The sequence below is a fragment of the Mustelus asterias genome, chromosome 26 (assembly GCF_964213995.1).
Source record: "Mustelus asterias chromosome 26, sMusAst1.hap1.1, whole genome shotgun sequence".
NCBI classification, from domain to species: domain Eukaryota; kingdom Metazoa; phylum Chordata; class Chondrichthyes; order Carcharhiniformes; family Triakidae; genus Mustelus; species Mustelus asterias.
Genome location: NC_135826.1, coordinates 10,200,628 through 10,228,558, shown reverse-complemented (window position 1 = coordinate 10,228,558; position 27,931 = coordinate 10,200,628). Strand labels below are relative to the sequence as shown.

The following is a 27,931-nucleotide window of genomic DNA, read 5'->3' as shown; positions in this document are numbered from 1 at the left end:
GGGGCGGAGGCGGGGTTTAGGCGAAGAGGAGCCGGAACGACGGGAAGATGTCGGAGCGGAAAGTGTTGAATGTGAGAGAGAAATTATATATAAATATACACACATAGGGGGAGAGGGGGGAATTAGCCCGGGGGGAGGTGGTCGCAGTCCTGGGTATAAAATGGCCGCTTCACCTCCCCAGACTGGGCATCCCGGGCTTGGTACCCCCGCCTGAGGCTGAGGACCAGCCCTGGGCACCTTGGGCGGGAGGGGTTGGTGAGTTTAGCTCCTGGGGATCAGTGTGGCCCATGGTCAGTTTGGCCACATAGGAGTCAGTTTGGCTCCTGGGGATCAGTGTGGCCCATGGTCAGTTTGGCCACATAGGGGTCAGTTTGGCTCCTGGGGATCAGTGTGGCCTAGGGTCAGTTTGGCTCCTGGGGATCAGTTTGGCTCCTGGGGATCAGTTTGGCTCCTGGGGATCAGTGTGGCCCATGGTCAGTTTGGCCACATAGGAGTCAGTTTGGCTCCTGGGGATCAGTGTAGCCCATGGTCAGTTTGGCCACATAGGGGTCAGTTTGGCTCCTGGGGATCAGTGTAGCCCATGGTCAGTTTGGCCACATAGGGGTCAGTTTGGCTCCTGGGGATCAGTGTGGCCTAGGGTCAGTTTGGCGCCTAGGGTCAGTTTGGCTCCTGGGGATCAGTGTGGCCCATGGTCAGTTTGGCCACATAGGGGTCAGTTTGGCTCCTGGGGATCAGTGTGGCCTAGGGTCAGTTTGGCTCCTGGGGATCAGTGTGGCCTAGGGTCAGTTTGGCTCCTGGGGATCAGTGTAGCCCATGGTCAGTTTGGCCACATAGGGGTCAGTTTGGCTCCTGGGGATCAGTGTGGCCCATGGTCAGTTTGGCCACATAGGGGTCAGTTTGGCTCCTGGGGATCAGTGTGGCCTAGGGTCAGTTTGGCTCCTGGGGATCAGTGTGGCCCATGGTCAGTTTGGCCCTGAGGTGAGTTTGGCTCAAGTAACACCCTGTTTCAGTGTGTGATAATTTAAGGCGCAGTGCAATATTTGAGTGTCTAATCTCAGCTTGTTTAACATTCGGGCCAATTGCTTGATGTAATACCTCCATGAGCTCCCAGATACGGCGTCCCACAATCTGTCCCAGTACCCTGGCGTTGTTACCAGCCTCAATCCTCTCTTTCTCTAAGCAGAGCCTTTAGCAAATGAGTGTGCCTTTATCGTTGAAGCCCCTTTCAAGCTCCAATTAGCTTTCTTGAAAGAAATCATAAGAGTTTTGTCTGGTTACTTGGTCAATCTTACACCCTGAATCACTGCTTGAAACAGAGTGAATGATCGTTCATCTAATTTGTTTATATTTACCTTGTTGTGGTCTAATCGCAACCCTAATGTTACAAAAGTGCTTCATTGAGCATATTAAATACTCTGAATGCTAATTATTTTTAATAGAAGATACTTGCAGTCTCCAATGAGGTTTGTGTTTCTGTGATGTGGAGATGCCAGCGTTGGACTGGGGTGGGCACAGTAAGAAGTCTCTCAACACTATGTTAAGATCCAACAGGTTTGTCTGGAATCACAAGCTTTTGGAGCGCTGCTCCTTCCTCAGGTGAGTCACCTGATGAAGGAGCGAGACTCCGAAAGCTCATGATTCCAAATAAACCTGTTGGACTTGAACCTGGGGTTTGTGTTTCTGTAAGTCCTCGTTCTGGAAATGCAGGCATTGTACTCAAATGACGATAAGCTTCATTCATCCTTGAGACCAAAGTCCTGCCTTCACACTGAGGATAGCCTCTGTCATGTTGTGTGGCACTGCACTAAGTGGGATAGACTCAGTACAAAAGGAGCAGTGTAAAACTGGATATCCATGCGGCACTGTGGACCGTCAGGAGCAGCAGAATTGTATTCAGCCAAAATCTAAAACCATTGGGCCCTGTGTACAATTACCATCAAGCCAGGGATTAACCCTGGTTTAGTGAAGAATGCAGGGCGACATGCCAGGAGCAGCACCCAGGCATACCTAAAAACAAGGTCTCAACCTGGTGAAGCTGCAACATAGGACTACTTACTTACGTGCAAAACAGTGGAAGCAGCATAAAATAAAATCATAGATTCCCTACAGTGCAGAAGAGGCCGTTGAATCTGCACCGACTCTCTGACAGAGTATCTTACACAGGCCTTCTCCTTCTGCCCCATCTCTGTAATCCCACACATTTACCATGGCTAATCCACCTAATCTGTAAATTCTGGGACACTAAGTGGCTGTTTAGCATGGCCAACCCACCTAACCTGCACATCTTTGGACAGAGCTAAGCAATCAACAAATCAGATCAAAGTTCTACAGTCCTCCTGCATTGACTCCTGAATGGCGGTTAAATAGTTCACTGGAGGAATATCACCAACCTCAGTGATGGGGGAGCCCAGCACATCTGTACAAAAGACGAGGCTGAAGCATTTGCAACAATCTTCAGATAGAAGTGCTGAATGCAAGAATTTTAAAAAGCACAAAATGGTAAAGATCTCCAATAAAAACAAAACCTTCAGGAATAGGCCATACAATCCCTGTGTCTGCCCCTCTAATCTGTCAGATCTTCTACATCAGCTCCATTTTGCTGCCCTATCCCCAAATTCCGTGATTCTCTCCGTGCCCCAAAATCTATCCTTCTTGAATACACTCGACGACTGAGTCTCCAACCCTACAGGAACACCAATATGCACCGAGTTATCAACTGGAACTTCAGCACGGTACCTCAGCAACCTCGACTGGAAGTACATGCGTGGGAGGCAGAAAAATGCTCTTGACTGCATTAGGCAAACATGTTCACTAAGTCTGGAGAAATCTGTAAAATGTTTGCCTAATGCAGTCAAGAGCATTTTTCTGCCTCCCACGCATGTACTTCCAGCCGAGGTTGCTGAGGTACCGTGCTGACGTTCCAGTTGATAACTCGGTGCATATTGGTGTTCAGTACTAAGACCCATTGGCCTGTTTGGCTCATATTGGGCATGTCCCTGAAAAGGTATTTCAAACTAATGGCAAGATCTGTTTGTATTCATGGTAATCTGCACCCACTGAACTGAATTAGCTTTACCAATTTTGTTATTCTAGAGTGAATGATCAAGGGTCAAAATTCACATACAGGGCAAATGAGCTGGTGTTCTGGGTTATATACTGTTATTTCACCTCTGATTCTGAACTCAAATCGGCTCCAAACCAATAAACAATTACTGGCTGGAAGAGCTCTATGTAAAATGAATTTAAGCAGCCTCAGGTCCAGTTCCTAATACATATTGATCAAATGTACAAAACTGTTATTAATTTGGTGCTCATTGGAAGAGTCAATAAACAGGCTGAAGGCTGGAAATGATTAAAGGTATTGCTGCTGCAGTGGTGTCCTGAGGTTTGGACAGAGTGGAGGAACTTGGTCTGTATCTAAACCAAATGCTAGAAGATGTCGTTAGGTTCCAGCATCCATCACCTCGTTCAGCATCCAAAAACATCTAGAAACTGTTTCATTTCTGAAATAGTCCCTATTTACTGTGTTTCTCTTCTGTCCACCAGAAATATTACCCACCGGACTTTGATCCGTCAAAGATTCCAAAACTCAAACTTCCCAAAGATCGACAGTATGTGGTCCGATTAATGGCTCCTTTCAACATGAGGTAGGTGCAGCAACTCTTCAATATTTCACCTGTTAATCAGTACTGAACTCATTTTGTAATTCCAAAGCAACTGTTTGTAACTCAAATTTATGAAAGAATTGAATAATACAAAGTGGAGTTTATGATTAATATTCAGGGCCGATTGCCTGATGTAATATCTCCAGTAGTTTGCAGATACCGTGACCCACATTCTGTTCTAGTAGCCTGTGATTGTTACCAGATTCACTTTAAATTCTCTCCCTCTCTCTCTCTCTTTCTCTCTCTAAGGAGAGGCTTTATCCGGGCGTCTGGTCTCTCCCTTGCCTGGTTTTTAGTTTCTCAACTCTTTGACCCAGTTCTTCTGTTTGTTATTTATTCAGTGACATAACAGCCACTGAGCTTCAAAGTAGTTCAATACTTTCAGAGGTGTCACAGAGATGCAACAAGGTGAAATGTCAATGCTTTTATCTCCTGTTATTTCAAAGCTGTGGAAGTCTTCATGCCCCTTATCCTTTCTTTCCCTCATTTCAACCTGGAGCTTGCTGTATCCTAACCACTACCTCTTGAGTGGGTGCTTTTCAGCTGGTTTTATAATGGAGCAACTGTGGTTGTAAGTGCCTTCCTGTGGGAAGCAATTGTCTGAACTGCGTGTACATGTGTCTTTAAATCAATACAAAAACCTAACAAAGGAGCGTGATATTGTACCATATCAATTGACAGTAACATTTGCATCTACTTTAAGCAGGAGATGGTAATTCTGACACTGTGCACCCAATTAGCTGTTGAAAATAAAACTTACTAATATTTGAACCATCAATAACAATGGTGCTTCCTCTGACAACCTTAACACATCACAAGGCTGAGCTGACTGACCAGCCAACCTGGGCTTGATGACAACATATACAAAAACTGACTGATCTTCCCCTCCCACCCCCACTTTTTATTCTAGTGTCAAATTTTACACCCCTTGTATATTCCATCCTTCATAAAGACAAGATAGGATCTGTCGGAGCAAAGCTTTTTTAAAAGTATCGCAATACTAGAGAGAATTACACATTGTAATTCTAACTACATAATCCACAGATTATGATCTGAATCAGAATGGATTCATGGGTCCACCACTATGTTAACCTGAGGCTTTTTGTAGCTACACGGGTCAATGATAATTCTTGGCATTGTTTGCGGATAAGCCCAGTATCCTGGCCAACATTCTTCCCACAACCAACACAAAAAAATGTTTTGTATCGTCATTCATCACATCTACTGGTAGCATCTTGCTGATGCGGGATATCTGGCACATTTGCTTGCATCACAGCTGGTGATGCACTCTGCCAATGAAACATGATATACTGCCACAATTAATGGCTTTCATGTCTATTTAATTGTAGATTGCAAAGGAGCTTGTTTTTCACTATCTCTCGGGGCCTGACCTTTCTAGAATAGGGATCGCACCACCAGGTAGTTTTCCCTACAATTCAAGGATTAGTATACGATAATCTGACCAGCCAACATGATTGAAACGCCGGGGTCAAGCTCCAGATGTCTTCCGAGCACAGTATCAGAGACTGCAGCCGCGTGACAAGGTCGCTTGGAAGTGATGATTGGCTCCACTCTTTGGAGTCGGAAGGGTTAAGAATATTTCTGCTGATTGTTTGATCGATTAAATGCAACAGAATAACTTTTCACAACAACAGGGAATTGAACTGTGTTGTAAAAAATGATGACTGGGGTGATTTGATGAAGTTTGTAAAATAATGAAGTGATGCAGGTGTGTTTAAGTGGACTGGTTGTTTCAAGTGCAATTTGTTTGGGGAAACTGGAGTCAAGCTTACAAGTTATGGAAAGGCAAAACCAGGTTTGGTAAGTTTTATTCCAAGTGAGAAATTGAACTGTGGGAAAGGTTGGCAACTTGTGTGGTGAATGCTGACTCACTGTATTCCTTTTAAGACAAAGCTGGACCTATTTGTAGTTAGGGAGAAGATTACCTTGTGCCAGATTTAGGAATGGTGTAACATATATTGGGGCCAACATGGTCTTGGGAATAGTTTTGATCACCTACAGAGACTGGAGAGCGAAAATTTCAGCTTTTAATTCCCAAACTGACCTGTGTTTGGTCTGCTTCTTTGCTTTCCGTACAGCAGACACATGGGGACACCAAACCTTTTTTTAAGTTTATTTATTAGTGTCACAAGTGGGCTTACATTAACACTACAATGAAGTTACTGTGAAAATCCCTAGTCGCCACGCTCTGGTACCTGTTCTGCAAGTTCTCCTCCAAGCCACATGCCATCCTGACTTGGAAGTCCCTTCCTAACAGCATTGTGGGTGTACCTATACCACATGGACTGCAGAGGTTCAAACAAACAGCTCACCACCATCTTCTTGGAGGCAATTAGGGATGGGCAATAAATGCTGGCCTAGCCAGCAACGCCCATGTCCCAGGAACAAATACACTTAAAAAATACAGCAGATGACATGTTCCTGATGGAGAATGAGTGTTTGTATTGTGATGCATGGAACCAACTACATAAACCAGTGAGTCTTTTCTTGTTTTTCATTTTCATGTGTTTTTATGTTGTGCCAGGTGTAAGACATGTGGAGAATACATATACAAAGGCAAGAAGTTCAACGCACGTAAGGAAACTGTGCAGAATGAAGTCTACCTGGGTCTGCCCATCTTCCGCTTCTACATCAAGTGTACCAGGTGTCTGGCTGAAATCACATTTAAAGTAAATATGCCTGCATTCCACGATTCATTTGTGTATAGTTCCCACCTCTGGGTTATATCTATATGGATCACTTTAGCCAGGAAAGTTAGAAATGTAACTTTCTGCAGTATTACAGTGAATGTAACGTCATATTATCAGCCCCACTCCCACCTGCTGTCCTCTACTCCCTCCCCTGATGGCATTGATTTTAGCTGGGGTATGTTTGCACAGGCACATTATCTATCATAAGATGCCTCACCTCAGTGGCACTGCTTCACATGAGCCTAGGTAATGGTGTTCCTCAGTGTATTTTAACTAATGATGTCTTTCACAGCCGAGTCTAATCCTGGAGCAGGAAAGCCTGGCTGGTTTTGTTCTCCACAGAGTGACAAGGCCAGTTGCAGCATCCGATCTGCTCCCTGGCTATGCAGTAATTGTGCAATTTAACAGAGGGTTAGCTTAGGACCCCACTGGATGGTGCATTTACCCAGAGAGACTGGAAACGGATGGCTGACTGTGGAAAGTGGCAAATATTGCACTTGTGTGCTAGGCTTTCAACGCTGAGTTAATGCTTAAGGCACATTGTTGGAGAAGATTATAGGGAGTTTTATCCAACATCCTTATCTAAACTGGGAATGATTAATGAGACATTGTAAAGGGCACCCCACTCCGTGTTCAGCTACTTCACTTGAACTGGCTGCTTGATGACACCATGGATCAACAAAAAATGTCATTGGCTCTTTTTTTATTCCAAAATTATATTTTATTCATAAAAATTTGTAAAAGCGCATAACAAAACATTTCAAATTGAATATTACAGAAAGTGCAGTCAAATTCAATTATCCTCCATACAACATGTTCCACTCAGAGGTGCCTCAATACAATTGCAATACTTTGATATTTACAATATGCATTCCATGCGGAAGGATGTATTGGCCTTGGAGGGAGTACAGAGAAGGTTCACCAGGTTGATACCAGAGATGAGGGGGTTAGCTTATGAGGAGAGATTGAGTAGATTGGGCCTGTACTCGTTGGAGTTTAGAAGGCTGAGGGGAGATCTTATAGAGACATATAAGATAAGAAGGGGCTAGACAGGGTAGAGGCAGAGAGATTCTTTCCACTTAGAAAGGAAACAAGAACTAGAGGACACAGCCTCAAAATAAGGGGGAGTCAATTTAGGACAGAGTTGAGGAGGAACTTCTTCTCTCAGAGGGTAGTGAATCTTTGGAATTCTCTGCCCATTGAAGCAGTGGAGGCTACCTCATTAAATACGTTTAAGTCACAGGTAGATAGATTTCTGATCAATAAGGGAATTAAGGGTTATGGGGAGCGGGCGGGTAAGTGGAACTAAACCACTATCAGATCAGCCATGATCTTATTGAATGGCGGGGCAGGCTCGAGGGGCTAGCTGGCCTACTCCTGCTCCTATTTCTTATGTTCTTATGTCAGTTAAACAGCCCGTTTCTAGCTAACCCCTCGGTGTTCTATGGCTGGAGGCTTTTAGACAGCAACCTTTCACAGGGGATTTTCACAGTAACTTCATTGCAGTGTTAATGTAAGCCTATTTGTGACACAAATAAATAAATAAACTTTCCCTAGTGCGCCTCTGTGTTGGCTGCCCCAAGCTTTAGTGCATCCCTCAGCATGTAGTCCTGGACCTTGGAATGTATGAATCTGCAACATTTGGTCAAGGACAACTCCTTCCCCTGGAAGACTAACAAGTTTCGAGCCGACCAAAAGAGCACCTTTCACCGATCCAATGGTCCTCCCACCACAGTTAAAGTTTATTTATTAGTCACAAGTAAGGCTTACATTAACACTGCAATGAAGCTACTGTGAAATTCCCCTAGTTGCCACACTCCGGTGCCTGTTCGGGTCAATGCACCGAACTAGCACATCTTTCATACACCCACAGTGACCCAAGCCAGGAATTGAATCCAGGTCCCTGGCGCTGTGAGGCCGCAGTGCTGACCACTGTTGATGTTTAACTCGGTGTACGAGCCTGGGATCAGCTCATAGAATACAGAGCCATGTGTCATGGAGCTGCTCAAGATGAACCTTGACTAAAACCACTTCATCTCTTTTCAGAACTTCTTTGTAAAGACACATTCTAGAAGGAGGTGAACAACAGCCTTTTTCCCACCACAGCCACCTCAGTGGCAACATATATTGGGGCTAAGACACGGAATGTGCAAGAAGGATCTGATGGGGTGGGCCTTTCTCACCACCAGGCAAGCCACGTTAGCTCATATAATTGGAGCCTGAAAGCAAATTGTTTTCTAAGCAGCCAGTAATGATCAGTTATTACAGCTTGGTAATCCTGAATCCCAGCTTGTAAGATGTGTTTAGCCTTCAGTTAACTAGTCAGTTATTAAACGAATTGCAGGTAATTGACTTCATGTAAAATTGAGTCCAAAAACTGCAGTTTATTTTGGTGTCTTTCAATGTACCAGACAGACTGTGACTTTGAAGAGTTGAGGTTCTGCTGGTGAGTTGGTTTTTTTTCAGCCCAGTGTTTGGTGCCATTTTCATCACAATACCCAGTGTCACAGGAGAGAGACGCTGCAGATTCAATCTGAGCTCCTTCAGGCCAGGGAGGAAGAACCCCAGAGCGAGAGCTGCAATGCAAAATATGCAAAACATGCTACTGTCATTTTCTGCAAGTTTAAATGTTCTGTGTGGATGCCAGTCATTAGCCGGAGGGGAGTTGTGGTGCTTGGAGGTTGCGGGGGGTGGGGCTGGAATGGTTTGGAAAGCGTGCAGAGCAGATCTAAATTGGACTTTTGGGTCATACAATGGTGATCTATAACTTTTGGCAGTGCCCGCTGCAAGAAACATTTTGGGTTTGGAGCAAGGCTTGTACCAACCCTTCACTTCCAGCAGTGACATGCCCAGGAATCAAAAGAAAAGTTCTCTTCCCAAATCCAGAATAAAGGCTTGAAAAAATTCTCTCCACAATTTCCGCCATCCTGTCCAAAAGGTGTTGCCTCCTACAGTGTGGTTTTTAGTCTGCTCGTGATGATAATTCAATCACTGTTTTACATCTAAAAATATTTGGATCATAGAATCGGGCGGCACGGTGGTACAGTGGTTAGCACCACTGCCTCACAGCGCCAGGGACCTGGGTTCGATTCCCAGCTTGGGTCACTGTCTGTGTGCAGAATCTGCACGAGTCTGCATGGGTTTCCTCTGGATGCTCCGGTTTCCTCCCACAGTCTGAAAGAGGTGCTGGTTAGCTGCATTCGCCATGCTAAATTCTCCCTCAATGTACCCGAACAGGCGCCGGAGTGTGGCGACTAGGGGATTTTCACAGTAACTTCATTGCAGTGTTAATGTAAACCTACTTGTGACTAATAAATAAACTTTAAACGACATAGAATCCCTGCAGTGCAGAAGGAGGCCATTCGACCCACAGAGTCTGCACCGACCACAATCCCACCCAAGCCCTATTCTCGTAACCCCATACCCTGATAATCCCCCTGACACGATGGTCAATTTAACATGACCAATCAACCTAACCTGCACATTTTTGGACTGTGGGAGGAAATTGGAGCACCTGGAGGAAACCCATGCAGACACAGGGAGAACATGCAAACTCCACACAGACAGTGACCCGAGGCCAGAATTGAATCCGGGTCCCTGGCACTGTGAGGCAGCAGTGCTAGCCACCGTGCCGCCTCAATAATAATTCAGTTTAAGTGATTCAGCAAAATGGGAAGTTAGTGCCGAAGAAAATTGAAGTGTCAGATTATTTGAGTTGAGCAGCATTGAAAATAAAAGGAGTAGAAGAAAGTGCAATGGGTATGTTACTGGATTAGTAATTAAGAGGCCTGGATGAATCCAGAGAGTGAGAGTTCAAATCCCGCCCTGGTATTTTGAAAACTTGCACTCAGAACCGTAAAAGTGACCATCACAAAAATCCAACTGGCTCCTTTTGAGAAAGACATCATTATTTGGTCAGATATCAGTGTGACTCCTCTTCCACTCCAACATAGTTGACACTTGACCTGGCCTAAGTGTGACTAGAAATGGTCAATAAATATAAGCCTGAGCTAGCGATGCCCACCACACGAGCAATAGTTTTTACTCCCCATTCTACTGGTGTAAGCCTTGATGGCAAATGTCATCATTGAATCACAGCGGGCATTAAAGCTCGGGTGCACTCGAGTATTTTTTAAAACATTCATGGAAATCAGCTATGCAGAGCCCAGGACTCTAGCCCACAATCTCTCTGTCCTAGTTTTACCATCTAATATTTACATGCACTCATTACTATTTAATATTTAGAGGAAGGATTTTTTTTTAAACTAAGCTTGTTGCAGGATTCTCCTCCTGTTTGGACCAGGAGGAGAATGAATTTGGTTTGACATGTGTCCATTTAATTCATTGCTGCCATGTGTCTGACCTTGTAGACTGACCCTGAGAACACAGACTATGTGATGGAACATGGCGCGACACGCAACTTTCAAGCGGAGAAGCTGCTGGAGGAGCAGGAGAAACAAATGCAGAAAGAGCGGGAGGATGAAGAGCTGAACAACCCAATGAAGGTATAACTATTTACAGCATGGAGACAGTCCATTGAGCCCAGCAAGCCCATGTGTGTGTTAATGATCCACACTATGACCGAGAGTCATAGTGTCATACAGTGCAGAAACAGGCCCTTCAGCCCACCCTGTCTACGCTGATCACCAAATACCAGTCTATACTAATCCCATTTGCCAGCACATGGTCCATAGCCGGCCATGCCTTGGCAACTTAAGTGCTTACCCAGATGCTTTGTAAATGTTGCGAGAGTTTCTGCCTCCACCACCCTCTTCAGGCAGTGTGTTCCATTTTTCACCATCCTCCGATCCCCTCTACTCCACTTACTCCTCACCTTAAACCTGTGTCCTCTGCTCTGACACCTCCGCCATGAGATAAAGATTCCTAAGATCTACCCTATCAATGCCTCTCATTTTGTATACCTCTATCAGATCCCACCCTCAGCCTCCTCTGCTCCGGGGTAAACAAACCCAGCCTACCCAGTCTCTCCTCATAGCTGAAACTTTCCATCCCATGTAACACCCTGGTGAATCTCCTTGCACCCTCTCCAGTGCAATTGTTTCCTTCCGATGGCCAGTAAAAATTTAAATATCTCCGTCAAGGCCCCTGCAATCTCTTCCCTTGCCTCCCATAGCAGCCTAGGATGCATCTCATCAGGCTCTGGGGATTTATACACCTTTATGCCCGCTACAACATCTAATACCTCCTCCTTATTAATCTTAACTGCTCAACAACTTACCTTCCAACTGAAATCTTCAGCTATAATGTCTTTCTCCTTAGTGGGTACAGATGAAAAATATAAATTTAAGACCTTGCCCACGTCCTCTGGTTCCACACACACATTGTTCTTTTGGTCTCTAATGGGCCCCACCCTTTCCATGGACATCGTCTTGCACTTAATATACTTATAAAATGCATTTGGGTTCTCCTTAATCTTATCTGCCAATGATATTTCATGGCTCTTCTTTGCCCCCTTAATTTTTTTAAGCACTTCCTACACTCTCTATACTCTTGAAGGACCCCCTGTTTTTTTGCTCTATACCTACCATAAATTTCTTTTCTTTTTATCAAACCCTAGATATCCCTTGACATCCAGGTTTCCCTGGATTTGCCACCCTTGCCCTTCACTCTTAGAGGAACATGTTGGCCCTGAACTCTCATTATTTAACCTTTAAGAGAGTCCCACTTTCTAAATGCAGATTTACCTGCAAGTAGCTGCTCTCCCAGTCTACATTTGCCAGATCCTGTCTCATGATATTGAACAACCCCAGGTTAAAGTCCAACAGGTTTATTTGGTAGCAAATACCATTAGCTTTCGGAGCGCTGCTCCTTCGTCAGATGGAGTGGAAATCTGCTCCCATCTGACGAAGGAGCAGCGCTCCGAAAGCTAATGGTATTTGCTACCAAATAAACCTGTTGGACTTTAACCTGGTGTTGTTAAAACTCTTTACTGTGTTTACCCCAGTCCAACGCCGGCATCTCCACATAATGATATTGAAATCAGCCTTCCTCCAATCTCATCAACATATCTTTCTATTCCTTTGTCCCGCCTCTGCTGATTCAGGCAGGTTGCCTTGGGTCTGTGTGCGGCCATGGAATTAGAACCTAATTAAAATGTTGCTGTTAAAGCTTCTCTTTGAAGATCTGGAAAGTAAGTACTCAATGCCATATTTTTCAAGCAGATTTTGAAACAATCCAGGCACCATGTCGAAGGTTTTATTGCTCAGGGTTAAGGGCAGCAGGTATTGATGGGATGTGAAAATGGTTAGGTCGGAAGGTGAGGAGGTGGAACATGATGGTTAGAAATATTTGCTATTTGAAGGCTAAAGGCTCTGTTTCTGTTCAAAACAAAGCAATGATATCCCGCCCCCGCCCCACCCAACATCTTCATCTGTCACAGCTTACCTCTCATTTTAGCTTCTCTGCCGTTTGGCCATTCACACCCTTTATTCTCTTCTCTGTGGACAGCCATTAGCAGTCTTTTCCCCTGGTTTCTGTGGCTATGACTCATCGTTCATTCCCTCACCCTGCAGTTTAAATACCTCCCATTTTCTATGCCTTTGAGCTTTGACAGAGGGTCATCTGGACTCGAAACATCAGCTGTTTCCTCTCCTTACAGATGCTGCCAGACCTGCTGAGATTTTCCAGCGTTTTCTCTTTTGATTTCAGATTCCAGCATCCGCCGTAATTTGCTTTTATCCAGTGAAATGACCTGTGCCAAGTGTGCTTAGGAACCAGAGAGGACTATTCAACCCCACAAACTTGTTCAGTTAGAATGTGGCCGATGTACTTCTTAACTCGATCTACCCATCCTGGTTCTGTAGCTCTTAATACCCTTGTCTAGCAAAAAGCTAGCAATCTCATTTTCAGTTGTCCTTAACAGCTTTTTAGGGGAGAAAGTTCCAGGTTTTCCATTACACTTTGTGAAGGTTCTTTCTGAAATGCAGAGATATAATTTTAAGCTTGTGTCCCTTTGTTCTGGTCTTCTGCATTACAGAAATGACTGTACTTCAGAAGTATTTAATTGGCTGTAAAAGCCTTTGGGAAATCACAAAGTCATGAAAGACTGTATAAATACACCTACTTCTTTCAGCGGAGAAAATGATCTTTCTCTCTCTCTACCGTATCAAATCCTTCAATCATCTTAAAAACCTCAATTAGATCTTTCTATACTCAGGGGAGCCACAAGCCTAATCTATTAGAACATAGAACAGTACAGCACAGAACAGGCCCTTCGGCCCACGATGTTGTGCCGACCTTCATCTGAAACCAAGATCAAGCTATCCCACTCCCTACCATCCTGGTGTGCTCCATGTGCCTATCCAATAACCGCTTAAATGTTCCTAAAGTGTCTGACTCCACTATCACTGCAGGCAGTCCATTCCACACCCCAACCACTCTCTGCGTGAAGAACCTACCTCTGATATCCTTCCTATATCTCCCACCATGAACCCTATAGTTATGCCCCCTTGTAATAGCTCCATCCACCCGAGGAAATAGTCTTTGAACGTTCACTCGATCTATCCCCTTCATCATTTTATAAACCTCTATTAAGTCTCCCCTCAATCTCCTCCGCTCCAGAGAGAACAGCCCCAGCTCCCTCAACCTTTCCTCATAAGACCGACACTCCAAACCAGGCAGCATCCTGGTAAATCTCCTCTGCACTCTCTCCAGCGCTTCCACATCCTTCTTATAGTGAGGTGACCAGAACTGCACACAATATTCCAAATGCGGTCTCACCAAGGTCCTGTACAGTTGCAGCATAACCCCACGGCTCTTAAACTCCAACCCCCTGTTAATAAAAGCTAACACACTATATGCCTTCTTCACAGCTCTATCCACTTGAGTGGCAACCTTTAGAGATCTGTGGATATGGACCCCAAGATCTCTCTGTTCCTCCACAGTCTTCAGAACTATTAGCATTCAGAGCAGAAATCAATAGAAGTCTGAATACTGTTGACATCAAGGGATATGGGGATAGCATAGAAAAGTAGTGTTGAGTGGATGATCAGACATGGTCTAGTTGAATGATGGAGCAAGCTTTTCGGGCTGAATAGTCCACTCCTGTTCCCATGTTCCTGCCTGCACCAATGTAGCCCTTTCAGTCCCATTATCATTCTCGTGAATCTGCACTGTTTTCCAAAGCTAACACGTGCTTTCTGGGCTGCGGTGCCCAGAACTGAACGCAGAACGAGCTTTATATCACAAAATCACAGATTTGTTACGGCACAGAAGCAGGCCTTTTGGCCTATTGTGTCTGCACTGGCTCCCCAAATGAGCTTATTCAAGTAATTATCCAATACAAATACAAATTTCACCTCTTTGTATTCCAGCCCCATTCATTAGTTTGTCATTTTTGCACAAACTCTTTTTCGACATTGGAGGTCTTTCCATTTCTTCCTGTGATTACTAATCAGAATCATGGAACCCTCCAGTGCTGAAGGAGGCCATTTGGCCCATCGAGTCTGCACCAATCACAATCTCACCCTGGCCCTATCCCCATAACTCTACGCATTTATCCTAGTTAGTCCCCCTGACACTAAGGGGTAATTTAGCATGGCCAATCAACCTAACCCGCACATCTTTGGACTGTGGGAGGAAACCGGAGCACCCGAGGAAACCCACGCAGACACGGGGAGGACATGCAAACTCCACATGGACAGTGACCCAAGCCGGGAATCGCACCCAGGTCCCTGGCGCTGTGAGGCAACAGTGTGCCACCGTGCCACCCCAAACATAGTGAGCAGGATTTGAACCTGCGCAGGGCAACCACTTATATTTCTAGTCCATCAGCTTAACCACTAGGCGACGACTACACTATCTGTAACCAATGCCAGAAGGCACAGACATTCTTTCCCAGCAGACCCTTTCTGAAGATCTACAGGTATCTTCCAGTAGCACATCCAAGAGTCTTCCTTCTTGGCTGAACCTAGAGAGAAAATGCTGGGAGATTGCTCTATCGATAGTCAACAATGGTGACTTATTCACTATCGAGTTCATACTATTCAGCAGAGGTCACTGGATAATATACAGGAGCGAGGAACCTGTTGACTGACTTTTCCCCTTATTAAACAGTGACTTGAATTGTAACAGCTTAATCCAAGTGCACTTGAAGAGATCAACAGAGATTAGGGAGAGTAGATGACTCCATCCTGGTCTGTGCAATATGGTAGTTGCAAGCTTTGAGTGGCCCCAGCACTCACAGTCTTCTCTGTCTTTATCCTTTTTAAAGGTTCTGGAGAACAGGACTAAAGACTCCAAGATGGAAATGGAGGTTTTAGAAAACCTGCAGGAATTAAAGGAGTTGAACCAGCGACAGGCAAACGTGGACTTCGAGAGCATGTTACTGGAGTATCAGAAATATGAAGAGGACCGCAAACGACAACAAGAGGAGGACGATGAGCGAGAGATGAAGTAGGTCAAACTCTTAAAATGCAGAATAGTTCCATTCCTAGTAATAATGACCACGAGCATTAAGTAGCATAAAGAAGGGTGGATTCTGAGGAAAGCCTTGTGCGGAGTCAGCTGGTTACAGCCAGAGTGGTGCTGGGAGCATCACCAATAGGGTCAGATAGAGATTCTGGGGAATAAAATCGAGAATTCCTTTCCATTCGCAATCCAGCCTTTTTTTTTTGGAATGTACAAGTCAGGATTCCACTGTGGTGCCTTTCGGAGTGGAATAGCCCCCTGACACTTGTTCTCTATATGCACACAAATGTAATGTTTTCCACAAAAGTACTGGGATAGAATGATGTCCCTGCACGAGTTGGAGGAGAGTAATCGAGTACAGCCATTATTAACTTCCACCTCCAAAGAAATCTTTTAATCACCTTTTCTCCCGTTATTTCAAAATGAAGCACATGACTTTCTTGTTGAATTTTTTTTTGATGTGGCAATTTATATTAGTAATATCGACACAATTCATTTAGCAGCAGATCCTGTGTGTGTTTCATGTTCTGCTCCCTCTGTTCCAATATCTGATGTGATAATGACCGGTGTGGTCCAGGCAAACAAGTGCCAGGCAATGACCATTGCCAACAAGAGAGGATCTAACCATTGCCCCTTGACATTCAATGGCACTACTGAATCCCCTACTATCAACATCCTGGGGGTTACCATTGACCAGAAACAGAACTGGACTAGCCATATGAATACTGTGGCTACAGGAACAAGTCAAAGGCTAGCAATCCTGCTGTGAGTCACTCACCTCCTGATTTCCCCAAAGCCTGTCCGCTATCTACAAAATACGGTCTAAGTCTAATGGAATATTCTCCACTTGAGTGCAGCTCCAACACTTAAGAAGCTTGGCACCATCCAGAAAAAAGCAGATCACTTGATTGCTACCCCTTCCACAAACATTTAATTCTTCCACCACTGACAAACAGTGGCAGCCATGTGTACCATCTACAAGATGCACCACAGGAACTCACCAAGGTTCCTTGGGCAGCACCTTCCAAACCCACAACCACAGCCATCTAGGACAAGGGCAGCAAGTACCTGGGAACACCACCGGCTGAAGATCCCCCTCCAAATCAGTCGCCATCCTGACTTGGAAATATATCGCAGTTCCTTCATTGTTGCTGGGTCAAAAACATGGAATTCTCTCCCTAACAGCACTGTGGGCATTCCTATACCTTAGGACTGCAGCAGTTCAAGAAGGCAGCTCACCACAACCTTCTGAAGGGCAACTAGGGGTGGGCAATAGTTGCTGGCCTGGCCAGTAATACCAACGTCCCGTAAATGAATTTTTAAAAAGGTACTGCGTGTGTCCCTGCTTTCACTACGGTACAACTACAAACCATTCACAAGTGCTTGAGTGAAGCTGAAAATGGAACAGTTTTTAGAACAAGCTTGAAAACTCTCACTTTGGGGCTTTTGCAAGAAATTACACCACAAACGTTGCTACTTTGTGGTTCTCCATTGGAATCCAGTCAAAATTTCATTTCCTCCACTCTCCTTCCTTCCCTCTTGACGCTGCCTTCTCTTCCTCCCTTTGTGCTCCTTCCCCATCCCTAATCAAGCATACTTATCAGTGGAGAGTTCACTTGCCAGGAATAGGTTCCCTGTGTGGATTCATCTCACCTGTTTCTATCTTGACAGGTCCATGCTGGAAAGTGCCCATGCGAAGAGAATTTTAGAAGACTCGGACTCTGATGAGGAAGTCCTGAAACCACCCTGCAAACTGAAACCCCAAGTCCCTCAGAAGCCCACGGATATACTCAATGAGGTAGGATACTGAGTCCATTCCAAGTGCTTGAAAAGTAAGGAATGGACTTCATACATTGTGACATTTCCAGAAGACCATTCAGCCCATCTTGGCTCAAGATATCCAGGAAAAGTGTCCAGTTCCCCTCATTTTTGCCCTAATGTCCCACCCAGAAGTCCTTTCATTTATTGTTCAGTCCGTGTGAAGAACATTTGGTCATCCAATGTAAATTCCCCAGTTCCCCTGTATCTTATTGTCACAGCTTGGTATGAATTGTTCAGCTTTTTTAAGTTACCTGTCAGTCTTCTCAAGACATCTTCTCTCCGTCGCCAACTTTTCATCACTATTCCAGTCTTTCCATATATGGCGGTGATCCTCTGAGACTAGCTTTGTGGCCTTGAGCTGCTTCCAGAGATTCATTTCTACAAATGATATAGATTTCAAGTAAAACAACATTTTCTGATTAATTCAGTCCCATGTGACAGTGGCAGCTCTCTAAATACACAGAGTGATTAAGTCTTTCTAAATCCAAAGCTGTGCAGGTTAGATTGATTGGCCATGCTAACTTGACCCTCGTGTCGGGGATTAGCAAGGTAAATGTATGGGGTTACGGGAATAGAGCTTGGGTGGAATTGTGGTCGGTATAGACTCAATGGGCCGAATGGCCTCCCTCTGCACTGTAGGGATTCTATGATTCCGGTTTGTAGCTGAGTCAGTTCAAGCAGAAAGGTTCCCGGTGCCTTTGCTGTTAGTGCTGACCTCAGCCTTGGCTATGAGGTCAGAGTGGCTATGATTGAATCATAGAAATCATAGAAACCCTACAGTACAGAAAGAGGCCATTCGGCCCATCGAGTCTGCACCAACCACAATCCCACCCAGGCCCTACCCCCATATCCCTACATATTTTACCCGCTAATCTACGCATCCCAGGACACTAAGGGGCAAATTTAGCATGGCCAATCAACCTAACCCGCACATCTTTGGACTGTGGGAGGAAACCGGAGCACCCGGAGGAAACCCACGCAGACACGAGGAGAATGTGCAAACTCCACACAGACAGTGACCCAAGCTGGGAATCGAACCCAGGTCCCTGGAGCTGTGAAGCAGCAGTGCTAACCACTGTGCTACCGTGCCGACTCCTTGGTTAGAGAGAGAAAACAGTCAGCCATGGTTTTTATTCCTGAGAGCCACCCAGGAATCCCAACCAGCAGTATGCATACCTAGATAAAGGGTTAAAATAGCTAGGGATGGCACAGTGCTGCCTCACAGCTCCAGAGACTCGGGTTCAATTCCGGCCACGGGTGACTGTGGAGTTTGCACATTCTCCTTGTATCTGCATTGGTTTCGTCCGGGTGCACTCAAAAGATGTGCAGGTTAGGTTGATTGGCCATGCTAAATTGCCCATTAGTGTCAGGGGGATTAGTAGGGTCAATACGTGGGGTTACGAGTGGGATTATTGTCAGTGCAGGCTCGATGGGTTGAATGGCCTCCTGCACTGTAAGGGGTCTATGGTACAGAGTGGCCAATCATAGCCACTCTGACCTCCTAGCCATAGCTGAGGTCAGCACTAACAGCAAAGGCAATGGAGACCTTTCTGCTTGAACTGACTCAGCTGCAAACTAGAATCATAGAATGAAATGTATCCTAGGATTCTTTGGGAGGCAAGGGATGAGATTGCAGAGCCTTTGGCTTTGATCTTTGGGTCCTCGCTGTCCACGGGGATAGTGCCAGAGGACTGGAGAATGGCGAATGCTGTTCCTCTGTTTAAGAAAGGGAATAGAAACGACCCTGGTAATTATAGACCGGTTAGTCTTACTTCGGTGGTTGGTAAATTGATGGAAAAGGTCCTTAGAGATGGGATTTACGACCATTTAGAAAGATGCGGATTAATCCGGGATAGTCAGCACGGATTCGTGAAGGGCAAGTCGTGCCTCACAAATTTGATAGAATTTTTTGAGGAGGTAACTAAGTGTGTTGATGAAGGTAGGGCAGTTGATGTCATATACATGGATTTTAGTAAGGCGTTTGATAAGGTCCCCCATGGTCGGCTTATGATGAAAGTGAGGAGGTGTGGGATAGAGGGAACGTTGGCCGATTGGATAGGTAACTGGCTGTCTGATCGAAGACAGAGGGTGGTGGTGGATGGAAATTTTTTGGATTGGAGGCAGGTTGCTAGCGGAGTGCCACAGGGATCAGTGCTTGGTCCTCTGCTCTTTGTGATTTTTATTAATAACTTGGAGGAGGGGGCTGAAGGGTGGATCAGTAAATTTGCTGATGACACCAAGATTGGTGGAGTAGTGGATGAGGTGGAGGGCTGTTGTAGGCTGCAAAGAGACATAGATAAGATGCAAAGCTGGGCTGAAAAATGGCAAATGGAGTTTAACCCTGATAAATGTGAGGTGATTCATTTTGGTAGGACTAATTTAAATGTGGATTACAGGGTCAAAGGTAGGGTTCTGAAGACTGTGGAGGAACAGAGAGATCTTGGGGTCCATATCCACAGATCTCTAAAGGTTGCCACTCAAGTGGATAGAGCTGTGAAGAAGGCCTATAGTGTGTTAGCTTTTATTAACAGGGGGTTGGAGTTTAAGAGCCGTGGGGTTATGCTGCAACTGTACAGGACCTTGGTGAGACCACATTTGGAATATTGTGTGCAGTTCTGGTCACCTCACTATAAGAAGGATGTGGAAGCGCTGGAAAGAGTGCAGAGGAGATTTACCAGGATGCTGCCTGGTTTGGAGGGTAGGTCTTATGAGGAAAGGTTGAGGGAGCTAGGGCTGTTCTCTCTGGAGCGGAGGAGGCTGAGGGGAGACTTAATAGAGCTTTATAAAATGATGAAAGGGATAGTGTGAACGTTCAAAGACTATTTCTTCGGGTAGATGGAGCTATTACAAGGGGGCATAACTATAGGGTTCGTGGTGGGAGATACAGGAAGGATATCAGAGGTAGGTTCTTTACGCAGAGAGTGGTTGGGGTGTGGAATGGACTGCCTGCAGTGATAGTGGAGTCAGACACTTTAGGAACATTTAAGCGGTTATTGGATAGGCACATGGAGCACACCAGGATGATAGGGAGTGGGATAGCTTGATCTTGGTTTCAGATAAAGCTCGGCACAACATCGTGGGCCGAAGGGCCTGTTCTGTGCTGTACTGTTCTATGTTCTAGAATCCCTGTAGTACAGAGGGAGGCCATTCGGCCCATCGAGTCTGTACCAACCACAATTCCACCCAGCTGTGTTAGAATAGCTTGCCAACATTCACCATCAAAGTGCGCATGTGAACAAAGAACAATACAGCACAAGAACAGGCCCTTCGGCCCTCAACAGGCCCTTCGGCCCTCAAGGATGGTGGCAAGTGCGAAGTACCAGAGGACTCGAATACAAGCAGATCTGGCCGTTTCTGAGGAGAGAGAAACAGGATTAATATTTCAGGGATTGGTCTTTCATCAAACTTTGGTCTTGACCGATTATTTGTCCACCAAGCAACATCACTAAAACTGATTATTTGGTCAGTATCATACTGCTGTTTGTGGGATTTCTCTTTGGGCAATGTTCGTTCTGACAAACCTGAAATGTTAACTCTGTTTCTCCCTCCACTGCTGCTGCCTGACCTGCTGTATCTGTCCAGCATCTTCTGAGTGTGGTTCAGATTTCCAGCATCCTCGGTACCTTGCTTTTGTTCCAAAATGCCTTTATGATGATGAATCGTGGGTATGTGTCTCTAAAACAGAGAACCTTTCAAGAAAGAATGAAAGGAACTCTGAAAGGATGAGAAAATATGAATGAATTGTCCCACCTGTAAGTCCCTGATTAATCCAGCCAAGGGAAAGCAGATAGAAGAAGGGTTGCTCCTGTTATCCACATGATAAGAGGTCACGACATAAAGTTATAGTCCAAAAGTTTATTTGAAATCACAAACTTTCAGATCGACGCTGCTTCGTCAGGTGAAGGAGCGGCGCTTTGAAGGCTTGTGGTTTCAAATGAACCTGTTGGACTATAACCTGGTGTCTGTCATGTGACCTCTCATCTAGTCCAGCACCAGGCACCTCCACATAGTTTATAGTTTGTTTATTAGTCACAAGCAGGCTTACATTAACACTGCAATGAAGTTACTGTGAAAATCCCCTAGTCGCCACACTCCAGCTACGCTGAGGGAGAATTTAGCATGGCCAATGCATCTAACCAGCACACCTTCAGACCGTGGGAGGAAACTGGAGGAAACCCACGTGGACACAGGGAGAATGTGCAAACTCCACACAGACAGTGACCCAAGCTGGGAATCGAACCCGGGTCCCTGGCGCTGTGAAACAGCAGTGCTAACCACTGTGCCGCCCCTATTCATGTTATCCACATGTTCAGTGTGTTGAAGTGCATCCAATTTGCTAACAAAAGTGCTTTTTCTTTCTTACTTGGTGAAGTTGCAGCCCATGTGCAAGTTAATGCAGCATTTCACATTGTTCTTTTATTCCTCGTTGTGATTTTAATTTGTCTCTACTGCAGAATACTGATCGTCCGAATAAGAAACTGAAGGCAGAGAGTTGGGAGAGAAGTGTCGGAAAGCTCAACGGGAATCCTCAACTCTCTGGGTTGGTGGTGAAGAAAGCACAGACCAAGAAAGCAGATTCATCGAACCTTAGCAAAGGTGACAGTGTCCAGAAAGATTGCCCAACCAGCAATGGTGAGAACTGGACGCACGGTTATATTGCATTAATTGCTTTTTAATCATTTGAGTCAGTTTTATTAAGAAAGTACTGTGGTTAATTTACTTCTCCAGGCACTCTTGGGCTCATCAATGATTATTTGTCAACCTGAAGTGTTAACTGTTTCTCCCTCCACTGCTGCTGCCCGACTTGCTGTAGATGTACATATCAATAGCCTCCCCTTGTCTGTGATGTTGAAAAATGTGTCTCATAGAATCCCTACAGTGCAGAAGGAGGCCATTCGGCCCATTGAGTCTGCACTTACCACAATCCCACCCAGGCCCCCTATCCCCATAAACCCATGTATTTACCCTAGGTAGTCCCCCTGACACTAAGGGGCAATTTAGCATGGCCAATCCACCCAACCCGCACATCTTTGGACTGTGGGAGAAAACCGGAGCACCCGGAGGAAACCCACGCAGACACAGGGAGAATGTGCAAACTCCACACAGACAGTGACCCAAGCCGGGAATTGAACCTGGGTCCCTGGCACTGTGAGGCAGCAGTGTTAACCACTGTGCCACCGTGCCGCCCCCATTTTCCTCCAGATCATTTGTATATGTTACAAGCAACAAAGGTCCCAGCACTGATCCCTGCGGAACACCACTAGTTACAGATCTCCATTCTGAAAAGCACCCTTCCACCGCTACTCTCTGTCTTCTATGATCAATCCACTTCTGTAACCATCTAGCCACCACACTCCAGATCCCATGAGACTATACCTTTTATACCAGCCTGCCATGCAGGATCTTGTCTCATCTTCTATGATGCACAACCCTGACATTCTTCATGCCTGTGAGAGGAGGAGATGACATTCTTCATGCCTGTCGGGGAGATCGTAAATGAATACTTTGCATCGGTATTCACGAAGGAGAGGGGCGTGTCTTAACCGGGAGTGTCTCTGAGGGAGGTGTTGACCTGTTAGAGAAAATCTCCATTACAAGAGAGGAAGTGTTAGGTTTTTTAGGGAACATTAAAACTGACAAAGCCCCAGGGCCTGATGGCATCTATCCTCGACTGCTCAGGGAGACGAGAGATGAAATTGCTGGGCCTCTGACGGAAATCTTTGTCGCTTCTTTGGACACGGGTGAGGTCCCTGAGGATTGGAGGATAGCGAATGTGGTCCCGTTGTTTAAGAAGGGTAGCAGGGATAACCCAGGAAATTATAGGCCGGTGAGCTTGACGTCCGTGGTAGGGAAGTTGTTGGAGAGGATTCTTAGAGACAGGATGTATGTGCATTTAGAAAGGAACAATCTCATTAGTGACAGACAGCATGGTTTTGTAAGAGGGAGGTCGTGCCTTACAAATTTGGTGGAGTTTTTTGAGGAAGTGACAAAAACGGTTGATGAAGGGCCGTGGATGTCGTCTATATGGATTTCAGTAAGGCATTTGACAAAGTCCCACATGGCAGGTTGGTTAAGAAGGTTAAGGCTCATGGGATACAAGGAGAAGTGGCTAGATGGGTGGAGAACTGGCTTGGCCATAGGAGACAGAGGGTAGTGGTCGAAGGGTCTTTTTCCGGCTGGAGGTCTGTGACCAGTGGTGTTCCACAGGGCTCTGTACTGGGACCTCTGCTATTTGTGATATATATAAATGATTTGGAAGAAGGTGTAACTGGTGTAATCAGCAAGTTTGCGGATGACACAAAGATGGCTGGACTTGTGGATAGCGAAGAGCATTGTCAGGCAATACAGCAGGATATAGATAGGCTGGAAAATTGGGCGGAGAGGTGGCCGATGGAGCTTAATCCGGATAAATGCGAAGTGATGCATTTTGGAAGAAATTTTTTTAAATACTTTTCCAATTCAATCAAATCAAATCCAATTCAGAGTCTCAACAAGTTGAGACATTTCAGATCCAGGCTGACAAGACGGGGCGAGCGACCAAACCACCCTGTCCTGGGCCCGATCTACATGAGCCAAGCTGATTGGAGAAGGGGTAGGTTCCTCCTCCAAGACTTGGGCTCATTTGCATCTTAGCATAGTATTTTGGAAGAAATAATGTAGGGAGGAGTTATACAATAAATGGCAGAGTCATCAGGAGTATAGAAACACAGAGGGACCTAGGTGTGCAAGTCCACAAATCCTTGAAGGTGGCAACACAGGTGGAGAAGGTGGTGAAGAAGGCATATGGATGGTATGCTTGCCTTTATAGGACGGGGTATAGAGTATAAAAGCTGGAGTCTGATGATGTAGCTGTATAGAACGCTGGTTAGGCCACATTTGGAGTACTGCGTCCAGTTCTGGTCGCCGCACAACCAGAAGGACGTGGAGGCGTTAGAGAGAGTGCAGAGAAGGTTTACCAGGATGTTGCCTGGTATGGAGGGTCTTAGCTATGAGGAGAGATTGGGTAAACTGGGGTTGTTCTCCCTGGAAAGACGGAGAATGAGGGGAGATCTAATAGAGGTGTACAAGATTATGAAGGGGATAGATAGGGTGAACGGTGGGAAGCTTTTTCCCAGATCAGAAGTGACGTTCACGAGGGGTCACGGGCTCAAGGTGAGAGGGGCGAAGTATAACTCAGATATTAGAGGGATGTTTTTTACACAGAGGGTGGTGGGGGCCTGGAATGCGCTGCCAAGTAGGGTGGTGGAGGCAGGCACGCTGACATCGTTTAAGACTTACCTGGATAGTCACATGAGCAGCCTGGGAATGGAGGGATACAAACGATTGTTCTAGTTGGACCAAGGAGCGGCACAGGCTTGGAGGGCCGAAGGGCCTGTTTCCTGTGCTGTACTGTTCTTTGTTCTTTGTGAGGTTTAATAAGCTGAGTAACCTCAGTTGGTAGCTCTCACTCAGTTAAAGGATTATGGATCATTATATTTGGGAAGGACAGGAAGCTGTGGAAAGGTGACTGTTGTATCAGCACATTAGAGAGGAATGACCCAAGTTCAGGAAACACAGGTGCAGAAGCGGTTTGGGTTGAGATGAGAAATGATACATCCTGGTATTGGTCTAGTAAACCTTCTCTGAACTGCTTCTATTGCATTTACATCTTTCCTTAAAGAAGGTGACCAATACAATACACAATACTCCAGATGTGGTCTCACCAGTGTCCTGTAAAGCTGAAGCATATCTCCTATCTTTTATATTCAGTTCTCCTCGCAATAAATGATACATTCTATTAGCTTTCCTAGTCACTTGCTGTACCTGCAAACTAACCTTTTGTGATTCATGCACAAGGATACCCAAATCCCTCTGCATCTCGGAGCTCTGCAATCTCTCACCATTTAGACACTATGTTTCTTTTTTTATTATTCTTACCAAAATGGACAATTTCACATTTGTCCACGTTTTAATCTATTTGCCAGATCTTTGACACTGATGTAACATATCTATGTCCCTTTGTAACCTCCTTATGTCCTCCCTACAAATTATTTCCTACTTACCTTTGTGTCATCAGCAAATTTGGCAACCTATTCTTAACTCATATGACTCAAAATCCACTCTAGAAACTTGAGCACAGATCTATGCTGGCACACTAGTGATGCATCATTGGAGGTGCTAGTTCTATCTTTTGGATAAGACTGAGTTTGCATGTTCCCTCACAAGTGGGTGCAAAAGATCCCTGGCCCTATTCAAAGAAAAGCAAAGACATTTTCAAAGAATCATAGAATCCCTACAGTGCAGAAAGAGGTCGTTCGGCCCATCGGGTCTGCACCAACTCTCCAACAGAGCATCTTATCCAGGCCCACCCCATCCCCGTAACCCCACGTGTTTACCTCGCTAATACCCCTAACCTGCACATCTTGGGACACTAAGGGACAATTTAGCATGGCCAATCCACCTAACCCGCACATCTTTGGAGCGTGGGAGGAAAACCGGAGCACCTGGAGGAAACCCACGTAGACACGGGGAGAACATACAGAATCCGCACAAACAGTGACCCAAGCCAGGAATTGAACCTGGGACCCTGGCGCTGTGAGGCAGCAGTGCTAACCACTATGCCACCATGCTGTCCCTCTGTCATCTCCTTAAGGGAAACTAGGGATGGGCAATAAATGCTGGCCAGCCAGCGACACCCATGTCCCACAATTAATAAATAAACTTAACTTAAACTTTCATCAAGAGAGACAGATCAGTTACTCAGACAAGTCATTTAACAAATCTTTGTCTCTTAAATAGATGTAATACATTTTTATTTTCATGTTCTAGGTGGCAAGAATCAGAATTCTGTGGCGCTGCCTGCTTCAGTAGAGTCAGCAAGTGCAACACAAGCACAAAGAGCGTCAGCAGCCTGTAATTCCTCCTTGAGCCTTCTGGGGGCATACTCTGACAGCGAAGGAAGCAACAGTGATTAAGCCATCGCAGTGGTTTCACACGACAGTGGAGCTGTTTCAAGAACTGAACAATTCTTATTGATATCTTGATGTATTTTTCTGTACTCCTGTAAATAGTTACATCTGTGGGTGTTTGTATAAATTTGGAACACATGGAAGTCTTTCCCCAAGGCTCTTTTTCAAGGTTTGAAATTCTTAACTTAAAAACAAATGGGAGAATGCTGTGGATTTCTGCTGTTTAAACAAACAGCGGGTTTCTACAAACTCTCAGGATGGGTTACAGATGATACAGCTGTTCCCTCCCCCCCCCCATTCCAGTACTAACAGGTTACTGATCCGATCATGCATATGCTAGGAAAAGTAAATTATTTTCTCAAACGCCAGACTCCTGTCTCGGCTTGTTTATCCACCAAGACCCCACTGTCTCTCATTTTAGTAAATGATGCCTGGGATTTTTGCTTCTTTGACCTGACGGGGTGACAGACGGTGGCACAGTGGTAGGCACTGCTGCCTCACAGTGGCAGCGACCTGTGTTCGATACCCAGCTTGGGTCACTGTCTGTGCAGAGTCTGCACGTTCTCCCCGTGTCTGTGTGGGTTTCCTCCGGGTGCTCCGGCAGTGTTTCCTCACGCAGTCCGAAAGACCTGCTGGCTAGGTGCATTGGCCGTGCTAAATTCTCCCTCAGTGTACCCAAATAGGCGTCGGAGTGTGGCGACTAGGGGATTTTCACAGTAACTTCGTTGCAGTGTTAATATAAGCCTACTTGTGACACTAATAAATAAACTTTAATACAGGAGGTCCCATTTTTTGAATACAGTTAGCTTTCTTATTACGCGAAGAACTTTCTGTCTTACCTTAAACCCTGTGAGAACCCCACTCCTCTGTCCTACATTGTTAATGGATATTCCATGATTACAGAATTCAGGCTACTGGCATTTTCCTACACTTCAAAGTGAAATTGCCACCCTACTCTACAGATTCTGTTCAGATATTGTATTAATTATTAATATCAAGTGCTGTATTTTTCCAATTTACAGTAAAATATTTTTTGTTTATATGACTGCGAGTGTTGATTAATGTATATTGTTTGTAGGTACAATTATTCATGTGATTATAAATTGTAAAATATATAATAAACATGTAAATATGTGCACAAAATTGAAATATTGATATTAAATCCAATGTATCACATATGCAGGTTATTGAAAGATGATAAGTAGCTGTTACTCCTGTAGGTGATGCTGTAATATGTCTTTTCAGTATTTAAAGTTATGTTGTTGGACAAATTTTGTGATATTTCATAGTGAGGGCATATGCAACTACCAGGTTCGCATTGATTTTTTTATATCTTGCATTTTTATCTCTGCAACTG

General features: G+C 45.1%; 1 protein-coding gene across 2 annotated transcripts; it reads left to right on the top strand.

Annotated features, from left to right (window-relative positions):
- On the top strand, window positions 1–27,931 carry yju2 (YJU2 splicing factor homolog). 2 transcript variants are annotated; one of them, XM_078198144.1, is made up of 8 exons: window positions 1–71; window positions 3,547–3,647; window positions 6,211–6,355; window positions 10,747–10,881; window positions 15,609–15,790; window positions 17,477–17,603; window positions 22,081–22,258; window positions 26,435–27,931. In XM_078198144.1, exons 1-8 carry the CDS (start codon window positions 48–50, stop codon window positions 26,578–26,580), a joined length of 1,038 nt encoding a protein of 345 aa, XP_078054270.1. In that variant the 5' UTR covers window positions 1–47; the 3' UTR covers window positions 26,581–27,931. The 2 variants fall into 2 exon arrangements, with proteins under 2 accessions (XP_078054270.1, XP_078054271.1); XM_078198145.1 differs by having other exon boundaries at window positions 4–71; window positions 22,081–22,222; window positions 26,435–27,707.